At 57.5% G+C, this 23414-nt stretch overlaps 1 protein-coding gene across 3 annotated transcripts; it reads left to right on the top strand.

Moving 5' to 3' along the window:
• The first annotated feature begins 1131 nt into the window (after positions 1 to 1131).
• On the top strand, positions 1132 to 23375 carry SLC12A4 (solute carrier family 12 member 4). Of its 3 annotated transcripts, XM_037815561.1 has the most exons (24): positions 1164 to 1338; positions 6308 to 6402; positions 7909 to 8040; positions 12698 to 12844; positions 12927 to 12981; positions 14146 to 14276; positions 15497 to 15738; positions 15890 to 16104; positions 16632 to 16796; positions 16876 to 16974; positions 17293 to 17350; positions 17716 to 17890; positions 18166 to 18284; positions 19630 to 19728; positions 20022 to 20141; positions 20303 to 20407; positions 20661 to 20829; positions 21115 to 21310; positions 21428 to 21597; positions 21697 to 21828; positions 21909 to 22016; positions 22211 to 22398; positions 22538 to 22671; positions 22813 to 23375. In XM_037815561.1, exons 1-24 carry the CDS (start codon positions 1224 to 1226, stop codon positions 22902 to 22904), a joined length of 3261 nt encoding a protein of 1086 aa, XP_037671489.1. In that variant the 5' UTR covers positions 1164 to 1223; the 3' UTR covers positions 22905 to 23375. The 3 variants fall into 3 exon arrangements, with proteins under 3 accessions (XP_037671491.1, XP_037671489.1, XP_037671490.1); XM_037815563.1 differs by lacking the exon at positions 6308 to 6402 and having other exon boundaries at positions 1132 to 1338; XM_037815562.1 differs by lacking the exon at positions 20303 to 20407.
• The last annotated feature ends 39 nt before the right edge of the window (positions 23376 to 23414 follow it).

Genomic DNA, 23414 nt, shown 5'->3' with positions numbered 1-23414 from the left:
AGGCCCCGCCCGCGATGCTTGGGCGGGGGTGCTCAGAAGCGTGGTCTGCTGGGGGTCCCCCTGCAGGGCCCAGCGACTCTAACTGCCCAGAGCTGGAGGCTGGGAGGAGGCGGCAGTCATGGGGCGTAGCGCCTGAGGTCGGTCATCAGATACCATTTTGTTGTTCTAAAGCCGTCTGGGTCCTTAAAAGGAGTGAACTGGGGATAGAGAGGTTAAGATGGGCTCTGGGGTTTTCTGATCGAGGACCGCCCAGAAAGGTAAAGACGCTAAAATAAAGCCAACTGGATCAAGTTATCTGAAGGAATGGAGTAGAAAGTGAAAGAAAAAAGTTGGGAGTAAATAAGTAAACGACTTGGGTAAAGGAACCCAGGAGGCGAGACAGCAAGAGAAAAGTTAAAATGCAGGAACTTGGCTAAAGCGCCAAAGGGGCAATCGGTCTGGGGGGCGGGGAGGGGTCCCTCCTAACGAGGAGGCAGTAGCCTCTGGGGAAGGAGGTCTTTGGGGACCCACAGCCTCAACCCCGGCCTCGCAGTGGATCTTCCTTCTGCGCTTGGGCTTCCCACACCGCGCTTAGTTTGACAGAGCACGCTGTGGGCGCCCGGCAATCCCCAGCCGCCTCCAAAATGGAGAAGCTGCCGTGAGCGGGCGCGGGCAGGGACGGGACCTTCCTGCAGGCGCGGGAATTCGGTTTCCAGGAACGCGGAGACGTCAGACACTAGATGATGGAGATGGGAAGGGGATACCAAGGAATGGCGGGAGGCCCTGGGCAGGGCTGGGGTAGCCTCTGCGGTCCCGGGCGGGTCCTACCTCCCCTTTCCTCCGAGTAACAGAAATGCCGCCGACCGCTCATTACGCACAGGGCGCAGAGCCAGCGCACCGCGCGCGCCAGCGCACCGAGCCCCAAGACAGCCCAAGGGGTGGAAGCCCAGAGAGGGCAACGCCTCACCCAAGGGTCACACTGGAGCCTGGCGCTCCCCCAGGAGCCTGGCGCTAACAGATGCGCTCCCGCTCGGGGGGCTCCACTCTGTCCGGGCGCCCCCTCGGGGAGGAGCCGGCTCGAGCCCCTCCTGTTCTCCGCCCCCGAGGGGCGGCCCGGGGGGCGGGCGGAGGAAGTGAGCGCAGCGGGGTGGAATGCGGGCGGGCGGAGCGCGCCGGCCCGTAGCAGCAGGGACAGCCGGGCGGGCGGCCGGGGACAGCAGGCGCGGCTGGGCCGAGCGCGCGCGATGCCTCACTTCACCGTGGTACCCGTGGACGGGCCGCAGCGCGGCGACTACGACAACCTTGAGGGTCTCAGTTGTGTGGACTACGGAGAGCGCTCTGAGCGGGACGACTCGGACGGTGAGGGCGCGCCCGGAGGGCACCATGGCGGGGCAAGAGGGTGGACCACGCGGGGCCCACGCTCAAACCTACACCCGGACCTTGCGCGCTCACGTCGGTGCCGGCCCAACTTTTCTTCCTCTGCGTCCCCGCCATCCCTCTTCCCCCGCTCCGCGCGGGCAGACGCGACTTTCCTCGGTCCCCGGTGCCCACGACTGGGCCGCCCTTCCCATCCCCAACTCCTCCCTCGCGGGCCGCGGGCGGGGGCTGCAGACGTGGCCGCCGAAGAACGGCAGGCCAGCAGTGCCGCCCGGCGGATAGCGCCGAGCCTCCATCTCCGGCCCTTCCAGTCTGGGAGCACAACCGAGGCCGGGACCCCAGCCTCTTCATCTTCTGTGAACCCTTCCCATCCACTTCTCTCATTGCTTCCCCCATTCGAGATTCAACGTCTCTGTCTCTGAGACTACCTCCTCTCTCCGCTCCTGTCCTCCAACCTTGGGCCTCCTCGCGCTTTGGCCGCAGAGAAGGGTGTGTCTGTCTGAGGGGTCTATGGGTAATTTCCTGAGTGCGATCGTGTGGGTCCCTGCGTGGATCTACAGGTACAGTGGGCTCTGGGGAGCACTCAAACGGAGCCAGGCTTGTCTAGCGTTTTAGATTAATTAACTCGTGTTATCCTCCCAACTACCCCTGAGAAGGGATAGGTACAGTTACACGCATTTAGGGAGGAGTAAACAGACATGTAATCCGCCCCTGAAGGGGGTGGGAAGGGAGGGGAAGGGAGGGGAGGGAGATACAGACCCATGGTGTGAGACTCCAGCACCTTACCTTAGGCTGGGCCTGGAGATAAGGCCCTTCTTCCTCCCCTCAGGTGCCTCCCTCTGCTCATTACCCCTTTCCCCATCTCCTACCCCAGAAAGCCCCCAGGAAACTGTCTTTCCAGGGCCCACTCTTGGAAGGTGAACACTGGTGAGAATACGGGTCTATGTGTAGCAGTACAGGCATGTGTAATTGTGCTTGTGCAAGTGTATAGCTATGCTGTCAAGGCTGGAGGAGGGGTCAGGCCAGGGCATTCTCATGGCCACTGTTATCTGTGTGGGTTGTTAGTGATTAGGATGGCGATACGACTAATGATAACAAAAGCCTGTGACATCTCTGACCATGATGGACACCTGCAGGAAATCTGTATTAGTGACATGTGTCGAGTGATGTGATCTTGACTTCACTCTGATCTGTGATGGTGACATGTTTAGGACACATGATGAAGTGATCCATGCCAGATATGGGTGACGGCCAAGTATGTGTGGCCTGACTGCCTTGGAGGATGGTGCTGGGGCAGTCAGGGAGGTGGCATAGGACAGTGATAGGGGCTGCTGGACATGGTAGAGGCTATGGGCTTGACAAATGTATGTACCCCCACCCCCACCCCTCATGCCCTTGCCTGCCCCTGGCCTTGTCCATGTGGTCAGAGCAGAAGCTGGCCTCTTGACTACTCCATCAGCCCTGGGAAGACCCCTCTCCCCCAGAGGTTGGGCTGGGCTACCTCCCTAGGGTCAGTCTGGACCAGTGGGCAGGCGGAGCTGAGCTCTGCCTCCAGCCCGGCCCCGCCTTGTCCCCCTCACAGGGTGACTGGAAGGACCTGGAGCCACATTGGCTGAGTCCCGCCAGATCCCTCTAGGCTGGGCCAGCTTCTCCCACTACCCCTCCCTTCCTCCTCTTACTAATTTTTAGCCCGACCTTGCCCATGGGGATGGGAGATACCCTACGCCACGGTGAGTGATTCTGAACCATCTTGGTGGGGACTGCAAAGGGTTGGGAGGGCACAAAGGCCCATCTCCTGGGGGCTTTCAGCCTGGTACCTGAATCTCTCAAGGCCCACAGCTCTGCCTCAAGGGCCCTACTCATCCAGCTCCACCCTAGCCTGAGGGGAGGGTCCAGCAGATTCTGGAGGGGCACCCCAGGCAGGTGTGTGTGTGCACAGGGATCAGGAGAGTCACCTGGATCCCCTCCTGCAGCCGGTGCATTCACAGTTGTTGATGGGAGCACGCATATATGTGTATCTCACCAGCAGCCCCCAGGCCCAAGCCATGATCCAGTTTACTGGGGGCCGCAGGTGGTATCTGAGCAGCTTTGGCCTGGCAGGCGTGCCCAGACCTGCCCTGGAATTTTTGGAATAGCTCAGGCCTGAAGGAGAACTCAAAGCTGAGTGCAGTGCAGACATCCAGCCACTGCTCTGGAACCCCCCACCTCCACCCCTCGACTTTCCCACAATCACAACAGAGCTGTCCCCAAAGGAGGCTTTGGGGAACTCCAGGGAGTACCAGCTAGATGTCTGGCACAAGCTTCTCCCTTTGCTGATGCATATGGGCAGCTGGAAGAGTGGGTGTTGCTATTTCTATTTCAGAGAAGAGGACACTGAGGCAGCACAGAGAGGGTAAGCAGGTTGCAGGGTCACATGGGAAGGGCCAGGAATCCAAGCCAGGCTGTCATCCTTTCAAGCAGCCAGAGGCCTGGAAATATGTACTCTGGCCAAATCACATACCTCAGACACTCCTCTCTATATGAAAGGCTGGTGCTGCACCCTGGTGTGCACCCTGGGATAGCTGCTCCAGAGAGGGCTGGACCAGGGCCCAGAGTAGGGGCAGGAAACCTGGAGGCCAGCCCCACCTGGCTCTGGTGGACCCTGGGACTCAGGTCTGACCCTCTTCACTGGGTGACTTTGCCTCCAAACCTCTGAGTCTCAGTTTCCTTGACATTAAAAGGGGTTAAATGATATTTACCTGGAGTGTTGCTGTGAGGACTAGAGGCAGCTCTTGGAAGGGCTCTGAGCTGCCTTGGAGGGAAGGCTGAAAGGGGAAAGGATTGGCTGGGTCTTGGAAGACCATCTGCAGGCATTCTTCTTGGCTATGTGCTCATTTCTGCATGGTGCACTCCCCTCAAGAGATACAATCATAAGGCAGACTGCAATGCGTGAGTTTAGAATAACTTATAATTTCCAACCTAGTTCCACAAAAGAATCAGAAAAGGTGTGCAAGAAAATACCTCCCCAAAGGGCTATTACTGTCAGAAAGATCAGAAACCATGCACAGGAAGTGGGCAAGTTCTCTGAGAAGAGACAGGTGGTGACTGAATCTAAGGAATACATTTAGCTTGGAGATTCCTGGCAGCCAAAGCAGAAAGGGAAGTAAGATGAGCTCTGTAACTGCCATTTTATGACAAAGTAAAGCATCTGACTTCTTCAGGAGAGACACCTTTTTATCACAAAAATCCAAGAGTAATTTTCAGAAGCTTCTTCCTGAAGGGCCATCAGCATAATGGGCAGTATTGCTGGGTTTTCAGATTTTTCTTATGGTTTCTTATCCTCGCCTTTAACAAGGATCAAGGGCACAGTAAATATTGTAGGGTACCTAAGGAGCTGTGTGACCCCAAGAAGCTTGACCTCCAGCTGACTTTATCCACTGTACCACTGACTCTGACCTACATTCTGTCAGCAAAAGTGGGACTGAGCTGCTTGGCTCACTCAGCTAGTCCAGGATGTTGGATGAGACAGCTATACCACTTTCACATGCTGTGGTAAGGAAGAGCTGACTTGGCCTTGAAAATTGTCATGAACATGCTTTCCCTGTCAGTTGCCTCCGGTGATAAAGAATCCACAATGCAGCACCTGCTGAGTGGTTGTGGCTCAGGGAGGGCAACTGAAGCCTCATAACTATAGCAAGAGGATGGATGTATCAGGTGGAGGGGGATACATCAGTCAGTCTTCTCAGCAGCAAACAACAGAAATGAATTGTGATCTATTTAAACAGAGAGGGTTGGCTTGGCCCAATCACACCACCGTTCGGGCTGGTGATGACACTTCTGTCACCACCTCCGTCACCAGACATCGTGCAAGCACTGCTGCCCTCAAAACTGCATACTGCTGCCACAATTGCTGCCTTCAGCCAACACCAAGGTGGCTTCTTTGAACCAAGATGTCTGCTTCCCGTTTGCTGGGAGGCCTTAAGCCAGTGCTGTAGCTGCCAGGCTGTCTGCGGAAAAATATTACTTTGCGTCTAGAAAAGGAGTACTTGGCATCTTCTGCCCGCTTGATGGAAAGCTCCACCAAGACTCTGAGAGTCACAAAGGACAAAATTCGGAGAGCAGGGAACAGTGTGAGTCCTGGGCAGCCAAAAAAAAAAAAAAAGCTGTGAAGGTTCGTTCGTTGGAGCCAAGGCACTGTCTCTCCAGCCTGAGGTCAGGGGCTGGCTGGAATCGGCCACACACCTGGTTTGGCAAGCGGCCTGGGTCCGGGGACAGGGAGGCCAATGAGCGGGCCTCTGCCGGCAGCCCCCGATTCTGCTCCCTTTCCGAGTCCCTGCGCAGTCCAGCACCCACCCCACGGCCTTGGTCGATCCACCTTGGAGGGTTCCTGGGGCCTACTTCCGCCCTCCTGGTTGCCCCGCCTCCCAGCATGCCTCGGGCTGCCCTCGAGGCTGCCGCAAGGGCGCCCCCGCGCGGGCATCGTGGGACAGCCAGCGGGCGACCTGCCGGCTATGGCGGCGGAAGGCACCCTGTGCAGCTTCATCTATCTAGAGGGCAGCATCTGGGCAGACGCTGAGGACACTGAGCCCTTGGTGCCTGGGACTCTGGGTATTCCAGACAGGTTGGGGGAGGCCTGGGGGCGGGCCAGAACCTGGCCACGCCCCTCCCAGCAGGCTCCACCCCTTGGTGGGGACGCGTGCGATGCGCAGATGCATCTGGGTCCTTCACTCTGGTTTCCTTATGGAAGGAACGATGCCTACTGAGTTTAGATCACTGGCCACTCCAACGTTCTCTGTCACCCTTAGATTGGGTGGATAGAGTGATGGGGAAACCCAGGCCAGCCTGGTCAACTGTGGGCGTCCAAAGTGCTCTACAAAGATGAGGTTTTGGGGGCTGGTCTGCTGGGCAGGGCTGCAGCTGGGGGCTGGGGAAGCAGCCCCCGGACTGGGATTCTGTCTCTCTCTCTCCACAGGACATGGCAGCCACAAAGAGAGCAGCCCCTTCCTTTGCCCCTTGGAGGCTTCCAGAGGAAGTGACTACTATGACAGGAACCTGGCACTGTTTGAGGTAGCTGAGGAGCCAATCTGGGTAGCAGGTGGGGCAGGCTGGTGGGTGGGCAGGGGCCTGTGGGGACCCAAGCCTTAGCTGAGCAGGCAGGTGAAAGGTGGGAGGTCCTGCCTCTGCGTCCCGGCTCCTCCTCCAGGCTCCCCTTACCTGCCTCGCTCCCTGACTGCGGTTCCCTTGGCCCTTTGAACCAAAACTGCTTTCTCAGAGGCCACTCACAACCCCGCCCCCATTGTCACATCCAGGGGTGACACCTTTGACTTCCCTGCAGCCCTCAGCAAGGTGACCATCCCCTCAGATTTCCCACCTCAGGATTTCCTCTCTTCCCATGGCTCCTAAGACTTCTCCCAGTCCATTCTTTCTCCTATGGGCTCATCCTTGTCCTTCCTGGTTGGCTCTTCCAACCCTGTCCGCCTCTTGTTCACTCAAGTTTGGTCCTCCTAACTGGAACCAACAGTCTCTTTTCTACATCCACAGCCTCAGTAGACATCTCTTTGGAAAGACTCCCAAATTTGTGCCTCCGAATTTGAATTTTATCCCTTTCAGACTTAAGCTCAGAAGTGAAGTCTGGACTTAAGACATGGTTTAAGCCCTGAACTCTGACCTGCACATCCAGCCACCCCATGGATGTCCTGTAGCCTCCAATCACCACATGCCTCAAAGGGCTGGCATGTGTGCTTCTCACTCTAAACCTGCTTCTCCCTTGTGTGCAGGGCCTGAAGGGAGCTGAAGGGAAAGGCTAAATATGGGCAGGAGGCAGGTAGAGACACAACACTGGGGACGCCAAGAGAGAGCAGGGAAAGCCTAGACCCAGGGTTTGGGGGTGGGGGTGGGGTGGTTGGCAGAGCCTGAGCCCTGTGGAGGCCTCCTGATCTGGGCAAGCACCAAGGTTCTGCAGTGAAGGCTCTGACCTGACCCCACCTGAGGATGGGCAGGATCTCACCTGAGAATTGATTGGGGTGGGTTACTCTGAGGGCCTCGGGCCTGGAGGAAAGACCATTCAGGAAGATCAGTACGTGGGCAAACAGGAGAGCCTTCACTTGTCCAGACGATCCCCTTGTGACTTCCTCAGTTCCTTGGGGTGACTGGGGAGGGCTTTCTAGGGGGTTTGCAGGCAGTGGCAAGCCCAAGAGGCCCACATGTAGCTGGGAGGCAGCCAGGCAGAGCAGGCGGGAGGAAGTGTGCCATCCGCCTGCCTGCCAGCCATGCCCTTCCCTGCCCACTCTCCCCTGAGGCGGGTGGTTTTCACAAATGGGCTGGCAGTGATGGCAGCCAAGGTGAGGCAAAGGAAAGCAGCCACTGGGCTGGGTCTTTGAGTGCTGTGGACTGGGGAGTGACACCCACTCCTGCCCAGTTGACTGGCTTGGGCTTCTCCAGGCAAGAGCTGGGATCAGGCCCAGGCCTGCCTCAGGGCTTGGCCGGGGTCCAGGTGGCAGGCTGCTGGCAAAACACAGGTAGCCTGGCGCTGGGCTGGTGCGCTGCCAGCTTGCCCCGTGCCTCTGTTTACAGGAAGAGCTGGACATCCGCCCCAAAGTGTCATCTCTCCTGGGCAAGCTTGTCAGCTACACCAACCTCACACAAGGTGCCAAGGAGCATGAGGAGGCTGAAAGCGGGGAGGGCACCCACCGGAGAACGGCCAAGGTGAGCTGGTTAGGGGCAGCAGAGGGGCCACACCTGGGGAGATACAATACCATAGACAAAACACCACATGGTCGTGGGTGCCTCGAGGGAGGTGAGTGCCAGGGGTGATGCATCTGGAGGAGGGGTGCTGAATGCCTTGCGCTCCTGGAGGCTTCAAAAGGTGGGTTAAGAAAGAGCTCCTCGGGGGGCAGGGGGCCAGGGAGGCCCTCAGAAATGACAGTGAGAACCTTCCCTGGGTACCAGGCACCAGGCTTAGCCTTGGGGCTGGGTTCTCTCGTCACCCTCACAACAAAGCTTTGTGGTACTATCATCACCCCCGTCTTACAGATGAGGAAACTGAGTGCAAGGGGCGTTAAGTCACTTGGCTAAGGTGGACAGGCTGATGTGTTACACTGGGAGACAGATTTGTGATTTACTGTGAGGTGTGTAACTGTAGAATGCCACATCACTGGCATTGTGTTAGGATAGATAAGGGTGTTGCCTGGTTGTCCCTTGGGAGCTGTGTGACCTAGAACAAGTGAACCCCTCCTCCTGGCCTCGCTGGGTTAGTCGAAGGCTCCACTGGCTGATTCCTCTAATGGCTCCTGGATTTCTTACATGCCAGGGTGGGGGGTTGTGTATGTGCGTGACAGGAGCTTGATGTGGCCTCTCAGGGCCTCCTCTGTTCAGCCCTCCTCTGTCTTCAGGTTGACTTTGCACCTCTTTGCTCAGCTCCTCTGTGGGACAGAGCTGAGTTTTACTGAGGGCTGGGGGTCTTTCTACATTTTTGGTTTGTAGGCAAGGGGCCCTCCCTCTCCACCTACGGACTTCCTGAGATTTGGGAAGCAGCTGTGTGTTTTGGGGAGCCTGGGTCTGGCACTGGCAGTGGGGCTCTTGTTGGAGATTAGCACGGGCAGAAGGAGCTCTTGGTTGGGATAAGCTGGCTCCCCAGCCCCAGACCTGCTCGTGAGGTTTGGGCTTTCCACACCTCACCCTTCCACGAGGCAAACCAACCCCCAGTCCAGACAGGGCAGCTGATGATGGGTGCTGAGGTCTCACAGGCCCAGTCCCCACCCCGTCTGGCTGGTTGTGGGTTGTTGGCATGTTCTGGACTGCAGGTACTGGAAAGTCCTGTCTGTCCCTGAGGAGGGTTATCTCTTCCCTCCTGCTGCCACAAGACCCCTGGATACTGCTTTTCCTTTTAGCTTTTGAGAGTGTTGCCCACAGTAGTGGTAGGACCCTTGGGTAAGGGCTTCCTCCCTGACCCTCCAGGCCAGGTCCAGGGAGCTGGTGACTAAGAGAGGCTGGTGCAGATCTCCACAGGGGTGCCAGAAGGAGGTCTGGGTTAGGAGAAGAGCCAGGGGCCCTGGCCTAGCGGGAACCCGTGGGGATGCTGGGATCCAGCCTCAGCTTAGCTGCCCAGCTCACCTGGGCCTTGGGTATGGCTGTGAGGGAGTGGCTGAGTATCCTAGCTCCAGTGACTTTTCCATGGAGGAAGAAGAAGCCAGGACAAGTCTGCAGGGAGTCAGTAGGAAGCTAAGGAGTAGGGGTGGCTGAGCTGTGGTCCTCCCACAGGGCAGGTCTGAGCAGGGCCCCAGAGAAGGAGGCTTGAAGCAGGAAGGGTGGGCCTCCATCCTGACCATGCCGAGACCCAGCGGCAGCCTCGCTGTCACGGCGGCTCCAGCTCTGACCTTCTGAGGCTGCTGGAGGTTATTTGGGGATGCAGAAGGCATTTCCGGCCCTCCCTTTCCCACACTGCCCTTTTCCCGGAGTGACTCAGCTGGGGCTGGGAGTGGGGGTGGGAGCCCTGCTGCCACTCTCCAGCAGGTGGTCCAGGGCCTCTGAGAAGGACTTGAGCAGAGTCCTGATGAAGTGGATCTGTCCCCTGCATTGTGCAGGACAGTTTGAAGGACTGTTTGCTCTGGCCCAGGCCCTTCCGGGTTCTCCCGAGGTCCCATAGGCTGCACATGGAATCCTGCCCCAGGCCTGAACCCTTCAGAAACGTTCCTGTGGCCACATAGTTCTTTTGCCTTCCTTCCCCAGCCCAGGCCTTGGGCTCCAGGGCTGTGAGAGGCTTGGCTGGGGCCTCCAGTGGAGGCTGTCAGGACCCCCTACCCTGGGCTGTGCTCACAAGGGCTCAGTTCTTCAAGTAGACACCAGTGCCGTCTCTGCTCTCAGCCTCTGCCCTGGCCTCCTCGCTGGCTCCTGCCCTGCCCTGCCCTGCCCTGCCCTTGGATTCTTCTGCCCTTAGGGAGTTGAGAAATCTTGGCTAGACCTTCCTCACCTGCCCTTCAATCTGAGTTTCTACTCTCTGCAGGATTTTCCCAACAGGGAGTCACAGGGGCCTTCCAAGGCACCCCTTACTGGGTTTAGGAGCACCTTTTGTGTACATGAATGGCCTGCTAGTGATAGAATAGCAAATAAGCCAAGTCTGCCCCGGTGTGGTCACAAGATACATGAGTGAAGTACTCTAGAAAAGTAATTAAGATGCTGAGGGAATGCAAGAGTGGAGTACCAATTCCACTGAAGGCAACCTCGGGAAACTTCCTGGAGGAGGTAACAGTTAAAATGGGTCTTGAAGGATGAATAGGAGTTTGCCAGGCAGTGAGGCAGGGCCAACTATCCTAGGCAGAACCCAGCATGTGCCAAGTTCAAAGGCTCATAGGGACCCATGTGGTCAGACTGGAGCTAACAAGGAAGATGAGTGGCTAAATCTGATGGCCCAAGCCCAGGAGTCTAGACCAACACTGGATTACAGGACTAGGTAGGTTTTCAGCAGGGATGATGAGATCAGACTTAGTTTTCGGAGCTCTGGCAGCAGAGTGGGCTGGAGTGTGGAGAGGTGCACAGGTGGATAGAAGGCACCACCCAGGTGCCCCAGCTGGGAGGGACTAAGGCTGGGGGTCAAGGCAGGCGGATGTCGGGCAGCATGGGTGGCAGACTGGGCAGGACTTGGTGTCCACCTGTACTGAGGTGGGGGAGTTGGAGAGAGGCAGTGAGGAGACAGCTTCTGGGGCTCTGGCTTGAGCGACTTGGGGCCTCTGGGTGAGAAGATGAGAATCTGAGACATCCCTTTCCAGAGGAGAGGAAGGGGAAGGGGAAGGGAAAGGGGTAGTACCTTGAGATGGAAGTGAGTTCAAAAGGTCACACATGGATTGTTGTTGGTTTTGTGTGTGTGTGTGTGTGTGTGTGTGTGTGTGTGTGTGTGTGTGTGTTTTAAGAGAGCTTATAGCTTTAAATTAAAAAAGTTTTAGTTATTAATCAGACTAGACTCCTGGTCTAGACTCCTGGGCTTGGGCCATCAGATCCACCCACTCATCTTCTGTAAGCTCCAGCCCCTGAAATAGAGAAAACATACACATCTCATGAGTTTTTAATTCCTCTTTTGCCTTTTGCAAAGAATTCTTTAATGAAACTGTTTTTTAAAATTGCAATTTCTTAATATACTTGGGATGTCAATTAAAACAGGCATTCCATTCTACCGTTTGGTTTGGGAGCTCCTTTTCAAGAGAGCATTTCTGAAACAAGTAATACTGTCTATCTGGAATGTTTCCCATAATGAACATTGAAATTCTAGGCTGTCATTGGTTAGATTTTGCAAATTTTGTGGGCACAGCTTCTAGCCCCATGATTTTTTTTCATGCATGTCTTTATTACTCATCTACCCATACACAGAATAAAGCGGTGCCAGTAACAAGGTTTTTATAATCACACAGTCACAAGTGAAAGCTGTTTAGTTATATAATCATTATCAAAATCAGATATTTCCTTCTGCCTATTCTAATACACCAGAAACTAAAAAGAACTACTGATACAATGTCAGTAGTCATAATCATCTTATTTTATTTAACATAATGATGTTAAATCCTAAATTCTTAGTTATAACTCCACCCTCTCATTTGATCATTCTCTTAATCTTCAGGGATATCTGGGCAATGACTATTCTAACTTCTTCATGCTGAAAATGGGTGTCGACATTATGGGGTAGAAGAATGAAACTGGTTGATGTTCTTGGAGAAACTGGTACTCCTGGGTTTCAGAACTTACCTGGCATAGGAGCCATCTGGAAGCTTTAAGTTTCTGAAAAAATAAACTTAATAAGTAAAACTTTTATAATGTCTTAGATAGAGACCAGGGTATTCTTTAGGATTTTCAGGAACACTGTTGGTTGGGGCTTGGCATACTATGGCAATTTGCAATATCTGACTGAAGCTTGCATAAGAATGACCTCCTGACTCTATTTGAAATCTCTTAGCCACTGAAACTTTATTTTGTTTCATTTCTCTTTCTCCTTTGGTCAAGAAGGCATTGTCAATCCCATGATGCCAGGGCCAGACTCATCCCTGGGAGTCATATTCCAGGTTGCCAGGCAGATCTATACCCCTGGGAGTCATGTCCCACACAGCGGGGAGACACAAGGAGTTTTGAAAAGAATAGGGTTTCACAGCTTCTCAGGCCTGAACTCTCTTCACAAATGAAAGTCAATATAGACATCCTAGCTGCCGCCCCACCCCAGCACCCTCTCCTCAGTCCCTACCTGGGCTGCCCATCTCCACCCTGTTCTCTGGTAGAAAGCCCTGGGAGTGGGCGGGTGCTGAGTGGTCAGGGTGGCCCTCCATCATGGTGCGTCTGGGTCTGTCTGATGCTCTGTGCACTCCCTCCCCTCGTGCCCACACAGGCGCCCAGCATGGGCACCCTCATGGGGGTGTACCTGCCCTGCCTGCAGAACATCTTCGGCGTCATCCTCTTCCTGCGGCTGACCTGGATGGTGGGCACGGCTGGCGTGCTGCAGGCCCTCCTCATAGTGCTCATCTGCTGCTGCTGTGTGAGTTCCTGGCTGGGCGTGGGGCCGCCACCACCCCCGGAGCCCACCAGCCCAGCCACTCACCAGACCCTCCCTCCCACAGACCCTGCTGACGGCCATCTCCATGAGTGCCATTGCCACCAATGGCGTGGTTCCAGGTGGGTGAGCGCCACTCCAGGCCTGGTGGGGAATCCGGGCCCAGAACCCAACTTGACATCCCCAGGAACCCCCCACCCCCCACCCCCACCTCCCAGTTCTCTCGTGGTGTCCTCTTCCCAGACTCTAGGGCATTGCCACCACTTAGGAGCTTCCTTGCTTGACAAAGTTTGAGATTTCTGTTTTGTTTTGGGGGGGTGGAGGGTTAGTATAAAAGTAATGAAAAAAAAGAATAGGCAATGTATGTTTCCTGTAAAAGGTTTTCAAAGTACAGGAAGTGTAGAGAGGAAAATTGGAAGCACCTGTAATCTCACCATCCTAATTCATTACTATTGGCCTTTTGGTATATGGTCCTACGGTCTTACAGAGTATTGAGAGAGAGATAGTAAACATGGATCTAGCTATCTATATAAAAGGTGTGGGTGTGTTTCCCAAATGTTGGAAACTGTTTTTTAGCAAGATTCTCCATGGCAGGACACAACCTAATTTATGTGGTTATGCCCCTACTTTTGGGTGCCATTTTCTCCCTACTGGAAACATTGCTGTCATGAACACCCTTAAACACCAATGTCTTTTCCCACCCCTTGGCTGTTCCTTTAGGAAAGAGTCCAGGAGGTGGGATTACATCATGAAAGGGTGTGACCTTTTTTAAGTTTCTTGATCCTTGTTCCCAAGTTTTTCATCAGAGAAGTTTTATCAGCAGCAGTTACAGCCAGCAATGTGGGAGCAGCCCCAGGCCCTGTCCCCTCGCCAGCCCTGGGGCCCAGGGTGGACTCTGCCAGTCTCGCCAGGGGATTTAGACTCTGATAGAAGCACAGAGGGTCAGCCGTAGACACTCACTTTGTGACAAGGAGACAGACGAGCAAGGGCATGGCCCTCCAGAGGGCTAAGGAGGGTTGGGATGGCACCCACCAGACAGAGCTAGAGCTGCTCCACAGAGCAGCTTCACTGGGCCGTGCCGGCATTGGAGTCAGGCAGGAATGGGGTGCAACCCAGCCCAGCCCCCTGCTAACCATGCTGCCTTGGGCAAGTCTCCCAGCCCCTCTGCTCTTTTGTAAGTGGGACAAGCAGCCCCTGCCTCTCTGGGTGGTTGGGAGGGCTTGTCATAGGGGAGACCTCCTTGAAGAAGACCCAGCCTTGACCTATGTATGCTTTCTCTGCCGTAGCGGGGGGCTCCTATTTCATGATCTCCCGCTCGCTCGGGCCAGAGTTCGGAGGCGCTGTGGGCCTGTGCTTCTACCTGGGAACAACGTTTGCAGCAGCCATGTACATTCTGGGGGCCATCGAGATCTTGCTGGTGAGTCCTGCCGAGCCCCGGCAGCCCCGGGTGTGTCCAGACAGTCTCGTCCGCAGAACCCAGGCTGTCAGTGCTCCCCTTGTCTCCAGCCAGAGTTATGGAGAGGGAGGCCTTGGGGAGAAAGTGCCTTGCTCAAGCCAGCCTCCCTCCCATTCCCCTGCCAGCTCGGGCCAGTCAGGGAAGAGGCCTGGCTGCCTTCGTCCATCCAGGCCATCTCGGCCATGGTGGTGCTCCGCAAACTGTCGATTTAGCTCAGTGACAGATCTTGGTGGTGACACTGGTGGCCAGCTCTGTCTCCCTAGACTCTGCACCAGGGACCTTCAGACTCCACCTCTCCTCACCCCTGAAACAGAGAGGGAGGGGGGCAGCTACAGGACCCCCACTCTGGGAGCCCCACCTGTGCTCTGGCTCCGTTCCCCACTCCCCACCAAGCTGCCCAGGCCAGGGGGAGAAGAGGCGGGGGGTGGCGGGGAGCACAGGGTGACGGGATCTCTGGGGGATCCAGAGAGAGGGGGACGATGCTTGGAAGGACCTCCAGGTCCTCTGCCCGCAGTGGGGACCTGGCTCCCGGAGTCTGTTTTTGTCGTGTGTGCTTTTGTTTTCTATTTCCCACATTCCTTCTGTAATTATTGTTTAGAATTCTTCTGTAAGGAAAATGTATCTCTTTCTCTCATTTATTTATGTAATCCTATATTTTCAGCAGTATGGACTCATGGATGTTTATTTTATTCTTTGAGTTATAATTTGATACTGTCATTATTTTCTTGCCCAAACTGTTTCACGTTTGGCTATTGGGATCTCTTAAATGTTGGCTCCTGTGCCTGGATCCTCTTCTTCTTTTTGAATAACAGCTTTATTGACGTATAATTTATACCATACAAGTCACCCGTTTAAAGTGTACAGTTCTTGGTTTTTGGTATAGTCATAGATATGTGCAGCCATCATCACATTCAATTTCAGAGCATTTTCATCCCTCCAGAAGAAACTCCGATACTCACCAGCACTCCCCCCACTCTCCAGCTCCTGGCAACCATGGACCTCCTATCTGTCACAACAGATTTGCCTGTTCTGGACATTTCATATAAATGGAATCATGTAATGTGTGGTCTCTTTGTGATTGGCCTCTTTTGGATACTCTTTTGAAAAGGAAACCAAACAACAGATTTCACTTTCCAGATAGGAAGAGTGAACCCTTTTTGCCCGTCTTCTTGTTGTTTCAGACCTACATTGCCCCACAAGCCGCCATTTTTTACCCAACGGGTGCTCATGACACATCGAGTGCCACCCTGAACAACATGCGGATATATGGCACCATTTTTCTGACCTTGATGACACTGGTGGTGTTTGTTGGTGTCAAATATGTGAACAAATTTGCCTCACTCTTCCTGGCCTGTGTGATCATCTCCATCCTCTCTATCTATGCCGGGGGCATCAAGTCTATTTTTTACCCTCCTGAGTTTCCGTAAGTAGCCCAAGAATACATCCATTGCACTGACATCCCTCCCAGCAAGCAGGGCAGCCTTTGACGCCCTGGGGCCCGGGGTCTGCAGGGGTGGGGACAGACTGGGGACAGTCTCCGGCTGAGCAGGTGCTGATGCTTCCATCCCCCACAGGGTATGTATGCTGGGTAACAGGACCCTGTCCCGGGACCAGTTTGACGTCTGTGCCAAGACGACTGTGGTGGACAATGAGACAGTAGCTACCCAGCTCTGGAGGCTCTTCTGCCACAGTCCCAACCTCACCACTGACTCCTGCGACCCCTACTTCCTGCTCAACAATGTGACTGAGATCTCCGGCATCCCCGGTGCAGCTGCTGGTGTGCTCCAGGGTGCGTCCTCTCACCCACCCTCCCGTCCGGTGCCCACGGGCCGAGCAGGAGGCAGAGATGACTGTAGAAGGACAGTGGCGCACAGAGTCGGCCTTGTGTGGCCAACTCGGGGGTGGGGGGTGGGTCTGGCTGCCTTCCCAGCCCAGCAGTGTGCTTTTGGCCCTGTTCCTTGTGGCTGGGTTTCAGGTTGGCAGAGAAGGAGCCTGTTTGGCCCGCGTCCCAGGCCTGCAGCAGCCCCTCTCCCCCAGCCACCAGCCCCCTGCCACTGCCTGGGGATGTTCCCACAGGAGCCATAAAGGGGCCTGTGTCTAGGAGGCAGATGGTGACAGGGCTCTGGCAATAGTGACTCAGCCACCTTTGCCTGTCAGGCTTCTGGCTGGACCGCTCCTCCCCTGCAGGGCCCCTGAGGCTGACCCCACAGCCACTGGGCTAAAGCCACCCCCTGAGCCTCCAGAGCCTCCCTGCATCCATGACCTTTGGCCAGGGAACCTGGTGGGAATGTGGTGGTGATGCTGCTGCCCCTGCAGAAAACCTGTGGAGTGCCTACCTGGAGAAGGGTGAGGTCGTGGAGAAGCGTGGGCTGCCCTCCATGGACGCCCTTGGCCTGAAGGAGAGCCTGCCTCTGTATGTGGTGGCCGACATTGCCACATCCTTCACCGTGCTGGTCGGCATCTTCTTCCCCTCTGTAACAGGTGAGCCCCTCTTGTCCACTCACCCAGCCCTGCCCCTGCTCCCAGGGCACCCCTAAGGGGGTCTCGTCTGTTTTTGGAGGCATCATGGCTGGGTCAAACCGCTCCGGGGACCTTCGTGATGCCCAGAAGTCCATCCCGGTGGGGACCATTCTGGCCATTATTACAACCTCCCTTGTGTGTATCCTTTCCCAGGTTGGGGGCAGGCGGGGGCAGGGCAGGAGGCACACGGGGCGGGGGGGATCAGGAGGGGGAGGAGGGATCAGGAGGCACACGGGGCAGGGCGGGAGGCACATGGGCAGAGCAGCTGGCACGTATACTCGTGCAGACACACCTCACCTCCTCGCAGACAGGCCCACACCTGGGGAGTGTGCACGTGCACAAAGCCCTGGGTGCAGGTTTCCCAGCTGTGTCTGCTGGCCATCACTCTGGTGAGGGGATGTGGGTCCTCCGTAAGGAAGGGCAGTGGAGGCCTCACCTTTCCTTGACGCAGCCTCAGACTTCAGCAGCGTGGTTCTGTTTGGCGCCTGCATCGAGGGTGTGGTACTCCGGGACAAGTGAGTGAGCTGGGCCCCACCCTGGAGCAACAGGCTCATCTTTTGCTCGCCCTGCCACCAGCTGCCCTCACACACATGGGTCCATGCACGTGTCCTCAGCTGCTGGTTGTCGGGGGCAGTCTGTCTTGCCAGATGGGTCAAGCTCCACCAGGACTTTTGCTCCTGAGTGGTTGTTGGCATCGGGCGCAGGGCTGGGCCCAGGAGGAAGGTTGGGGCCAGCCAACTGGTCTCTGGTCGGGGGTCAGAGCTCTGCTCCTTTAGTCACCGTCCCTGACCCTTCACATCCCTCGCTTTGGACGGCCTGACCTGCAGCAGGGCCAGGGGACACCCCTGGCACGAGCACAGCCTGAGCCTGGCCCCTGCAGGTACGGCGATGGCGTCAGTGGGAACCTGGTGGTGGGCATACTGGCCTGGCCGTCGCCCTGGGTCATCGTCATCGGCTCCTTCTTCTCAACCTGCGGCGCCGGCCTGCAGAGCCTCACAGGGGCGCCACGCCTGCTGCAGGCCATTGCCAAGGACAACATCATCCCCTTCCTCCGGGTGAGCCCTTCTGCACCCCCTCCCATGTCCTGGGTACTCTTGGCCCCTCACTCCAACTGGGGAGAGGTTGGGTGTTACAGAAGGGGCACATGTGGCCCCAGGGCAGGCAGCCATTGTGTGGAGGAGGAGGACTGGAGAGGCGGAGGCCTGGCTTGGGCCCCACAGGAGGTACCTGTGGTGATGGAAACTAGGCTGTGGCTCGAGGCTCTAGGTGTGGAATGGGGGTGATGGGAGCAGCCTCACCCCTTGCTGAGCCTGCTGCCCTGTGCGTGCAGGTGTTTGGCTATGGGAAGGCCAACGGTGAACCAACGTGGGCCCTCCTGCTGACAGCACTCATGGCAGAACTTGGCATCCTCATCGCCTCCCTCGACATGGTGGCCCCCATTCTATCCATGTGAGCTGGGGGCAGCGCAGCGGGTGGGCGTGGGTGGCTCCACCTGCTGTGGCTGCCCTCCCTCAGAGAGAGGCCTTGGGAAAGGCTCCCTGAGCCCTCAGCACCCCTCAGGTGGGGGCCCAGCACCTCCCTGTGACCCTGTCTGGTGTTGTGGGCACAGCTGCGAGATGGGCCAGTGTGGGGAGATGTTTGCCTGCGGGGACTCGGCCTACCCTTACATTCTGGAGTGAGCCAGGCACGCACTTACGTTGAAGGTGTGCAGAGACCGCCGGGTCCCGCACCCCTCCTAACAGGGTCTGCTGGCCGGACAGGCCTGGGCACCTATGGGAGATTGCCCAGAGCAGGCGGCCACAGACCTTCAGCCCTGGACAGAGCAGGTGGAGGATGTTCCAGCACTCTGTCCCTGGTGCCCTGATGAAGGCCCGCAGCCATCCGTTTTCTTTGAATGTTCTAGAATGAGCTGGGCATTTGAGCCGTCCGTACCCTGCAGGAGGTGGTCAGCATGTGCTGATTTCCAGGGGTCCCTGAGGCAGAACTTGTTTGGTTGCTGCTTTGTTCCCTCTGCCCATGTTGGGGCCCACTGCCCCCTCTCCTCACACATGTGGCTCCACTATGGATCCTCCCTCTTGCTTGTTCAGTTGTTGGGGGCCCACCCTTCACTGCCCCACTTAGCCTGCAAACCCCACAGGCCTCCCGGCCACTGCCAGGCCTATAGGAGACCGCCCTCCCTTGTCCCCCTATGCACAGCTTCGCCCACTCCTGCCCAGCTCCTTCCACACAAGGGTGTACCCCTCAAACTCTTCTTGCTGGTTGTCTTGGGTGCTGACCCCTCAGCCCAAGCCAGAGGATTCATCTCAACCTTTGTCGTGTGGCTCTTCCTGGCAGTGCCTGATGGGACTGCCCACTCCCCCCTCACTGAGAGCCCCTGCCCCCTGGGTTCTCTTCTCCCTACCTTCTCCTCCCCAAGTTCGCTACAGCGTCTCACCCAATTGGTCATTGTGTCACCAGACACCGAGCACATCTCACCTGTCCTCTGCACCATCCTTTCCCACCCCTCCACACTTGCCCGCACCCTGCTTGCAGCCCCTTCCCCACCTCCAAGAAGCCTCTAAGACCCATCCTCTAAGTCCAGACTCCCGGGAAACCTCTGCAGCAGTCCCATCTGGGCTCCCTTGGCTGAGGGAGTGGGTGCTGCAAAGCTGAGAAGGCCTGGCTGAGGCCTTGCGGGGCAGGGCCGGGACATGGCCCAATTTCTGGTCAAGGCCCAGCCAGGGCAGGGGCAGGGCCATCGGGTACCCAGCTGCCAAGGAGGCTGCCCTGCACCACCCACCTCCCTGTGCTTCAGGTTCTTTCTGATGTGTTACCTGTTTGTGAACCTGGCCTGTGCTGTGCAGACGCTCCTGAGGACCCCCAACTGGCGGCCCCGGTTCAAGTACTATCACTGGTGAGCCCGGCTGGGCCCACGGCCAAGGCGCTCTGGGAATGAGCCTAGTCCACTGACGACATAACTGAGGAGCCCAGAGCCCCATTCTGAACAGGGTTTGAGTTTCCTGGGCAGCAGTTGCTGTTGGCAAAGCAGAAACACTATGGGGAGGGGGACTGTGGGGCTGGGGTGGGCCTTGGCCTGCTTCCCCCACCCAGCTTATGACTCGGGACCTGTTAGGGCCACCAGGGCTCGGGAGGGGCTGTGGCCTGAAGCTCTCCTGGTCTTGCCCTGATTCTGTCCCTTTTGCCCAGGGCACTGTCCTTCCTGGGCATGAGCCTCTGCCTGGCCCTGATGTTTGTCTCCTCCTGGTACTATGCTCTGGTCGCCATGCTCATCGCGGGCATGATCTACAAGTACATCGAGTACCAAGGGTGAGTGAAGGGCTGTCTCGGCCAGCAGCCTGCACATGGGTGTGTGTGTGTGTTGGGGGGGGTGTGTGTGCCTATGGTTCTGGCCCCTCCACCCCACTTAGACGTAAAGACAGAAACCCCTGGCTGGGACTAAGGTCTCAAAGAGCTTGTGGCATCTGCAGGGCTGAGAAAGAGTGGGGGGACGGGATCCGAGGCCTGTCCCTGAGTGCTGCCCGCTATGCGCTATTGCGGCTAGAGGAGGGGCCTCCCCACACCAAGAACTGGCGGTGAGTTGACAGCGGGACTGGCAAGGGTCCCCTCAAGCCTCTCAGACGTGCTGGGAGGGTGGGAGGGTCAAGAGGCACTGACTCCCCCTCTCTCGTCCCTGTTCTTTGTCTTGGGGTTGCCAGGGCTGCTGTCCTGCTTGTTGACCCTGAGGTTCATGCTTCCCAAACCTGTGGGGGCCCGTGATCCGAGGTGGGGCTCCCTGGAAGCCTCTGGCCCTAGTCTCAGGCCGCCCCCCCCATCCGGCCACCACAGGCCTCAGCTATTGGTGCTGCTGAAGCTGGACGAGGACCTTCACGTGAAGTACCCCCGGCTCCTCACCTTCGCCTCCCAGCTCAAGGCCGGCAAGGGCCTGACCATCGTTGGCTCTGTCATCCAGGGCAGCTTCTTGGAGAGCTATGGCGAGGCCCAGGCTGCTGAGCAGGTGCCTGCTGCAGGGGTGGGCAGCTGAGCCAGTCCTGAGGTGTCTGGGCTGCAGCTGGCAAGTGGGGATTATGGGGCTGGGGGTGGGTCTTGGCCTGCCAGGTGGACAGCACAGGTGCCACCTGAGTGCTGGAGCCAGGTGTGGGTATAGCTGTCCCATCTTGAAAATATGGCGTCTGGGTGGACAGTTTGTCCACATCCCAAAGAGGTTATGCCCTGGGGGCCTTAGGAGGGAGCCCAGCGGAGGGGAAGCCGGTGTCCCCTGACCCTGGTGTGTTCCCCACAGACAATCAAGAACATGATGGAGACAGAGAGAGTGAAGGGCTTCTGCCAGGTGGTGGTGGCCAGCAAGGTGCGGGAGGGGCTGGCACACCTCATCCAGTCCTGCGGCCTGGGAGGCATGAGGCACAACTCGGTGGTGCTGGGCTGGCCCTACGGCTGGCGGCAGAGTGAGGACCCACGTGCCTGGAAGACCTTTATCGGTGCGTGAGAGGCCGGGGCCTGCACCAGGCCGGGTGGGGTCCAGAAGCTGGGGGCTGGGCGAGGTGGCAGAGGCCCAAGGGATGCCGGCCGGCAGTCAGCAGTGCCCTTCCCCCCAGACACCGTGCGCTGCACCACGGCTGCCCACCTGGCCCTGCTTGTGCCCAAGAACATCACCTTCTACCCCAGCAACCACGAGCGCTACTTGGAGGGCCACATTGATGTGTGGTGGATCGTGCACGATGGCGGCATGCTCATGCTGCTGCCCTTCCTGCTGCGCCAGCACAAGGTGGGCCGGGCAGGTGGGCATGGTGTCCAGGGCTGGGGTGCTTGGAGTGGCCGGTGTGGCTGAACCACCCCCACCCCCACCCCACCCGTGGTGCCACAGGTTTGGAGGAAGTGCCGCATGCGCATCTTCACGGTGGCACAGATGGACGACAACAGCATCCAGATGAAGAAGGACCTGGCTGTCTTCCTGTATCACCTCCGCCTTGAGGCTGAGGTCGAGGTGGTGGAGATGGTGAGCCACTGGCCCCCACCCGGCCCTGCCGGAGGCCCTGCCCCGTTCGGCCCGGTCCTCATGGTCCACCCTCTCCCCAGCACAACAGCGACATCTCTGCGTACACCTATGAGCGGACGCTGATGATGGAGCAGCGGTCCCAGATGCTGCGGCAGATGAGGCTGACCAAGACAGAGCGGAAGCGTGAAGTGAGTGGCCTTGGCTTGGGCTGGGGCTGGGTGACTGGGTTGGGCCGTTGCAGACACCATCGGGCAGGGGGCTCAGAACGACTCCTCCCAGCCCCACCCAAGCCAATGCCTGTTCCCCTGAGGCAGTGCGGTCATTTGGTGCCAGGCCCCCGTTTTCCCACGGCTCTGAGGCAGCCTCGTCTGATCGTCCTCAGGCCCAACTGGTCAAGGACCGGCACTCGGCCCTGCGGCTGGAGAGCCTGTACTCGGACGAGGAGGACGAGTCTGCAGCCGGGGCTGACAAGATCCAGATGACGTGGACCCGGGACAAGTACCTGGCAGCTGAGCCCTGGGACCCCAGCCAGGCCCCTGACAAATTCCGGGAGCTGGTGCATATTAGGCCGTGAGTGCAGTAAAAAGGATCCAGCCACATTAGGGTCTGGGGGTGGGGTGGAGGCAGATGAGCTCTGTGGGTAGACCAGGGAAGGGACTCCTTTGCCAGATGGTTCCCCGCAACCTGTGATCAGCCGCTTTGCCTGCAGGGACCAGTCCAATGTGAGGCGCATGCACACAGCCGTAAAGCTCAACGAAGTCATCGTCACACGCTCCCACGACGCCCGCCTGGTCCTACTGAACATGCCCGGCCCACCCAAGAACAGTGAGGGTGATGAGAACTGTATCCCTTTGTGGAGAGGCAGGCGGTGGGGTGGTGGAGCTCCTCAACCTGGGTGCCACCGGGTGCGGGGATGGCCCAGGTCGCCCTGGCTCTGATTGCCCATTGGACCTGATGCTGCCTCCTTGACCTGGTGCCCTGCAGACATGGAGTTCCTGGAGGTGCTGACCGAGGGCCTTGAGCGGGTGCTGTTGGTGCGGGGCGGCGGCCGCGAAGTCATCACCATCTACTCCTGAGCCCTTGGCAGACTTGGGGCCTGGAATGGAGGTGTCCAGGGTGACAGCATCTGCCTGCCAGCCCTGTTTTGCCCAGCCCTGTCCCAGACCCAGCTTCGGTAGGTCTCCTTGGAGACTGGGGCCAGGACCTGGCAACGGAGATGGATCCGAAGTCCTGCAGGACCCTGGGAGGTTGGGGCCTTTCCTGTCCAGCACGCCCGGAGATCTGCCCTGGCTGAAGAGGACTGCTGGGGGCTGACGTGGGGTTTGCAGGGAGCCGGCCCAGCCTGGCCCAGGAGCGCTATTTATTGCATATTTATTGTTTGATGTCATCATCATCAGAGGGGAAGGGCAGCAAGGTGTGTGTGGCGGGGTCTGGCCACCTGCAGGAAGACCTGGGCTCAGGCTACTGTGGGCAGGGACCACCTACCAGGCCGAGTCAAATGGCGCCGCCGAGCTGAGGCCTTTTTTCAATAAAAACATTGTGTACTTCTGGGCCTCCTGCTGCCCAAGCTCTGTTTCCCCTGGCGC

Source organism: Choloepus didactylus, chromosome 22 (assembly GCF_015220235.1).
Source record: "Choloepus didactylus isolate mChoDid1 chromosome 22, mChoDid1.pri, whole genome shotgun sequence".
Lineage (NCBI taxonomy): Eukaryota > Metazoa > Chordata > Mammalia > Pilosa > Megalonychidae > Choloepus > Choloepus didactylus.
Note: the sequence above shows the minus strand (reverse complement) of the source record. Positions and strands in the feature narration are given on the sequence as shown.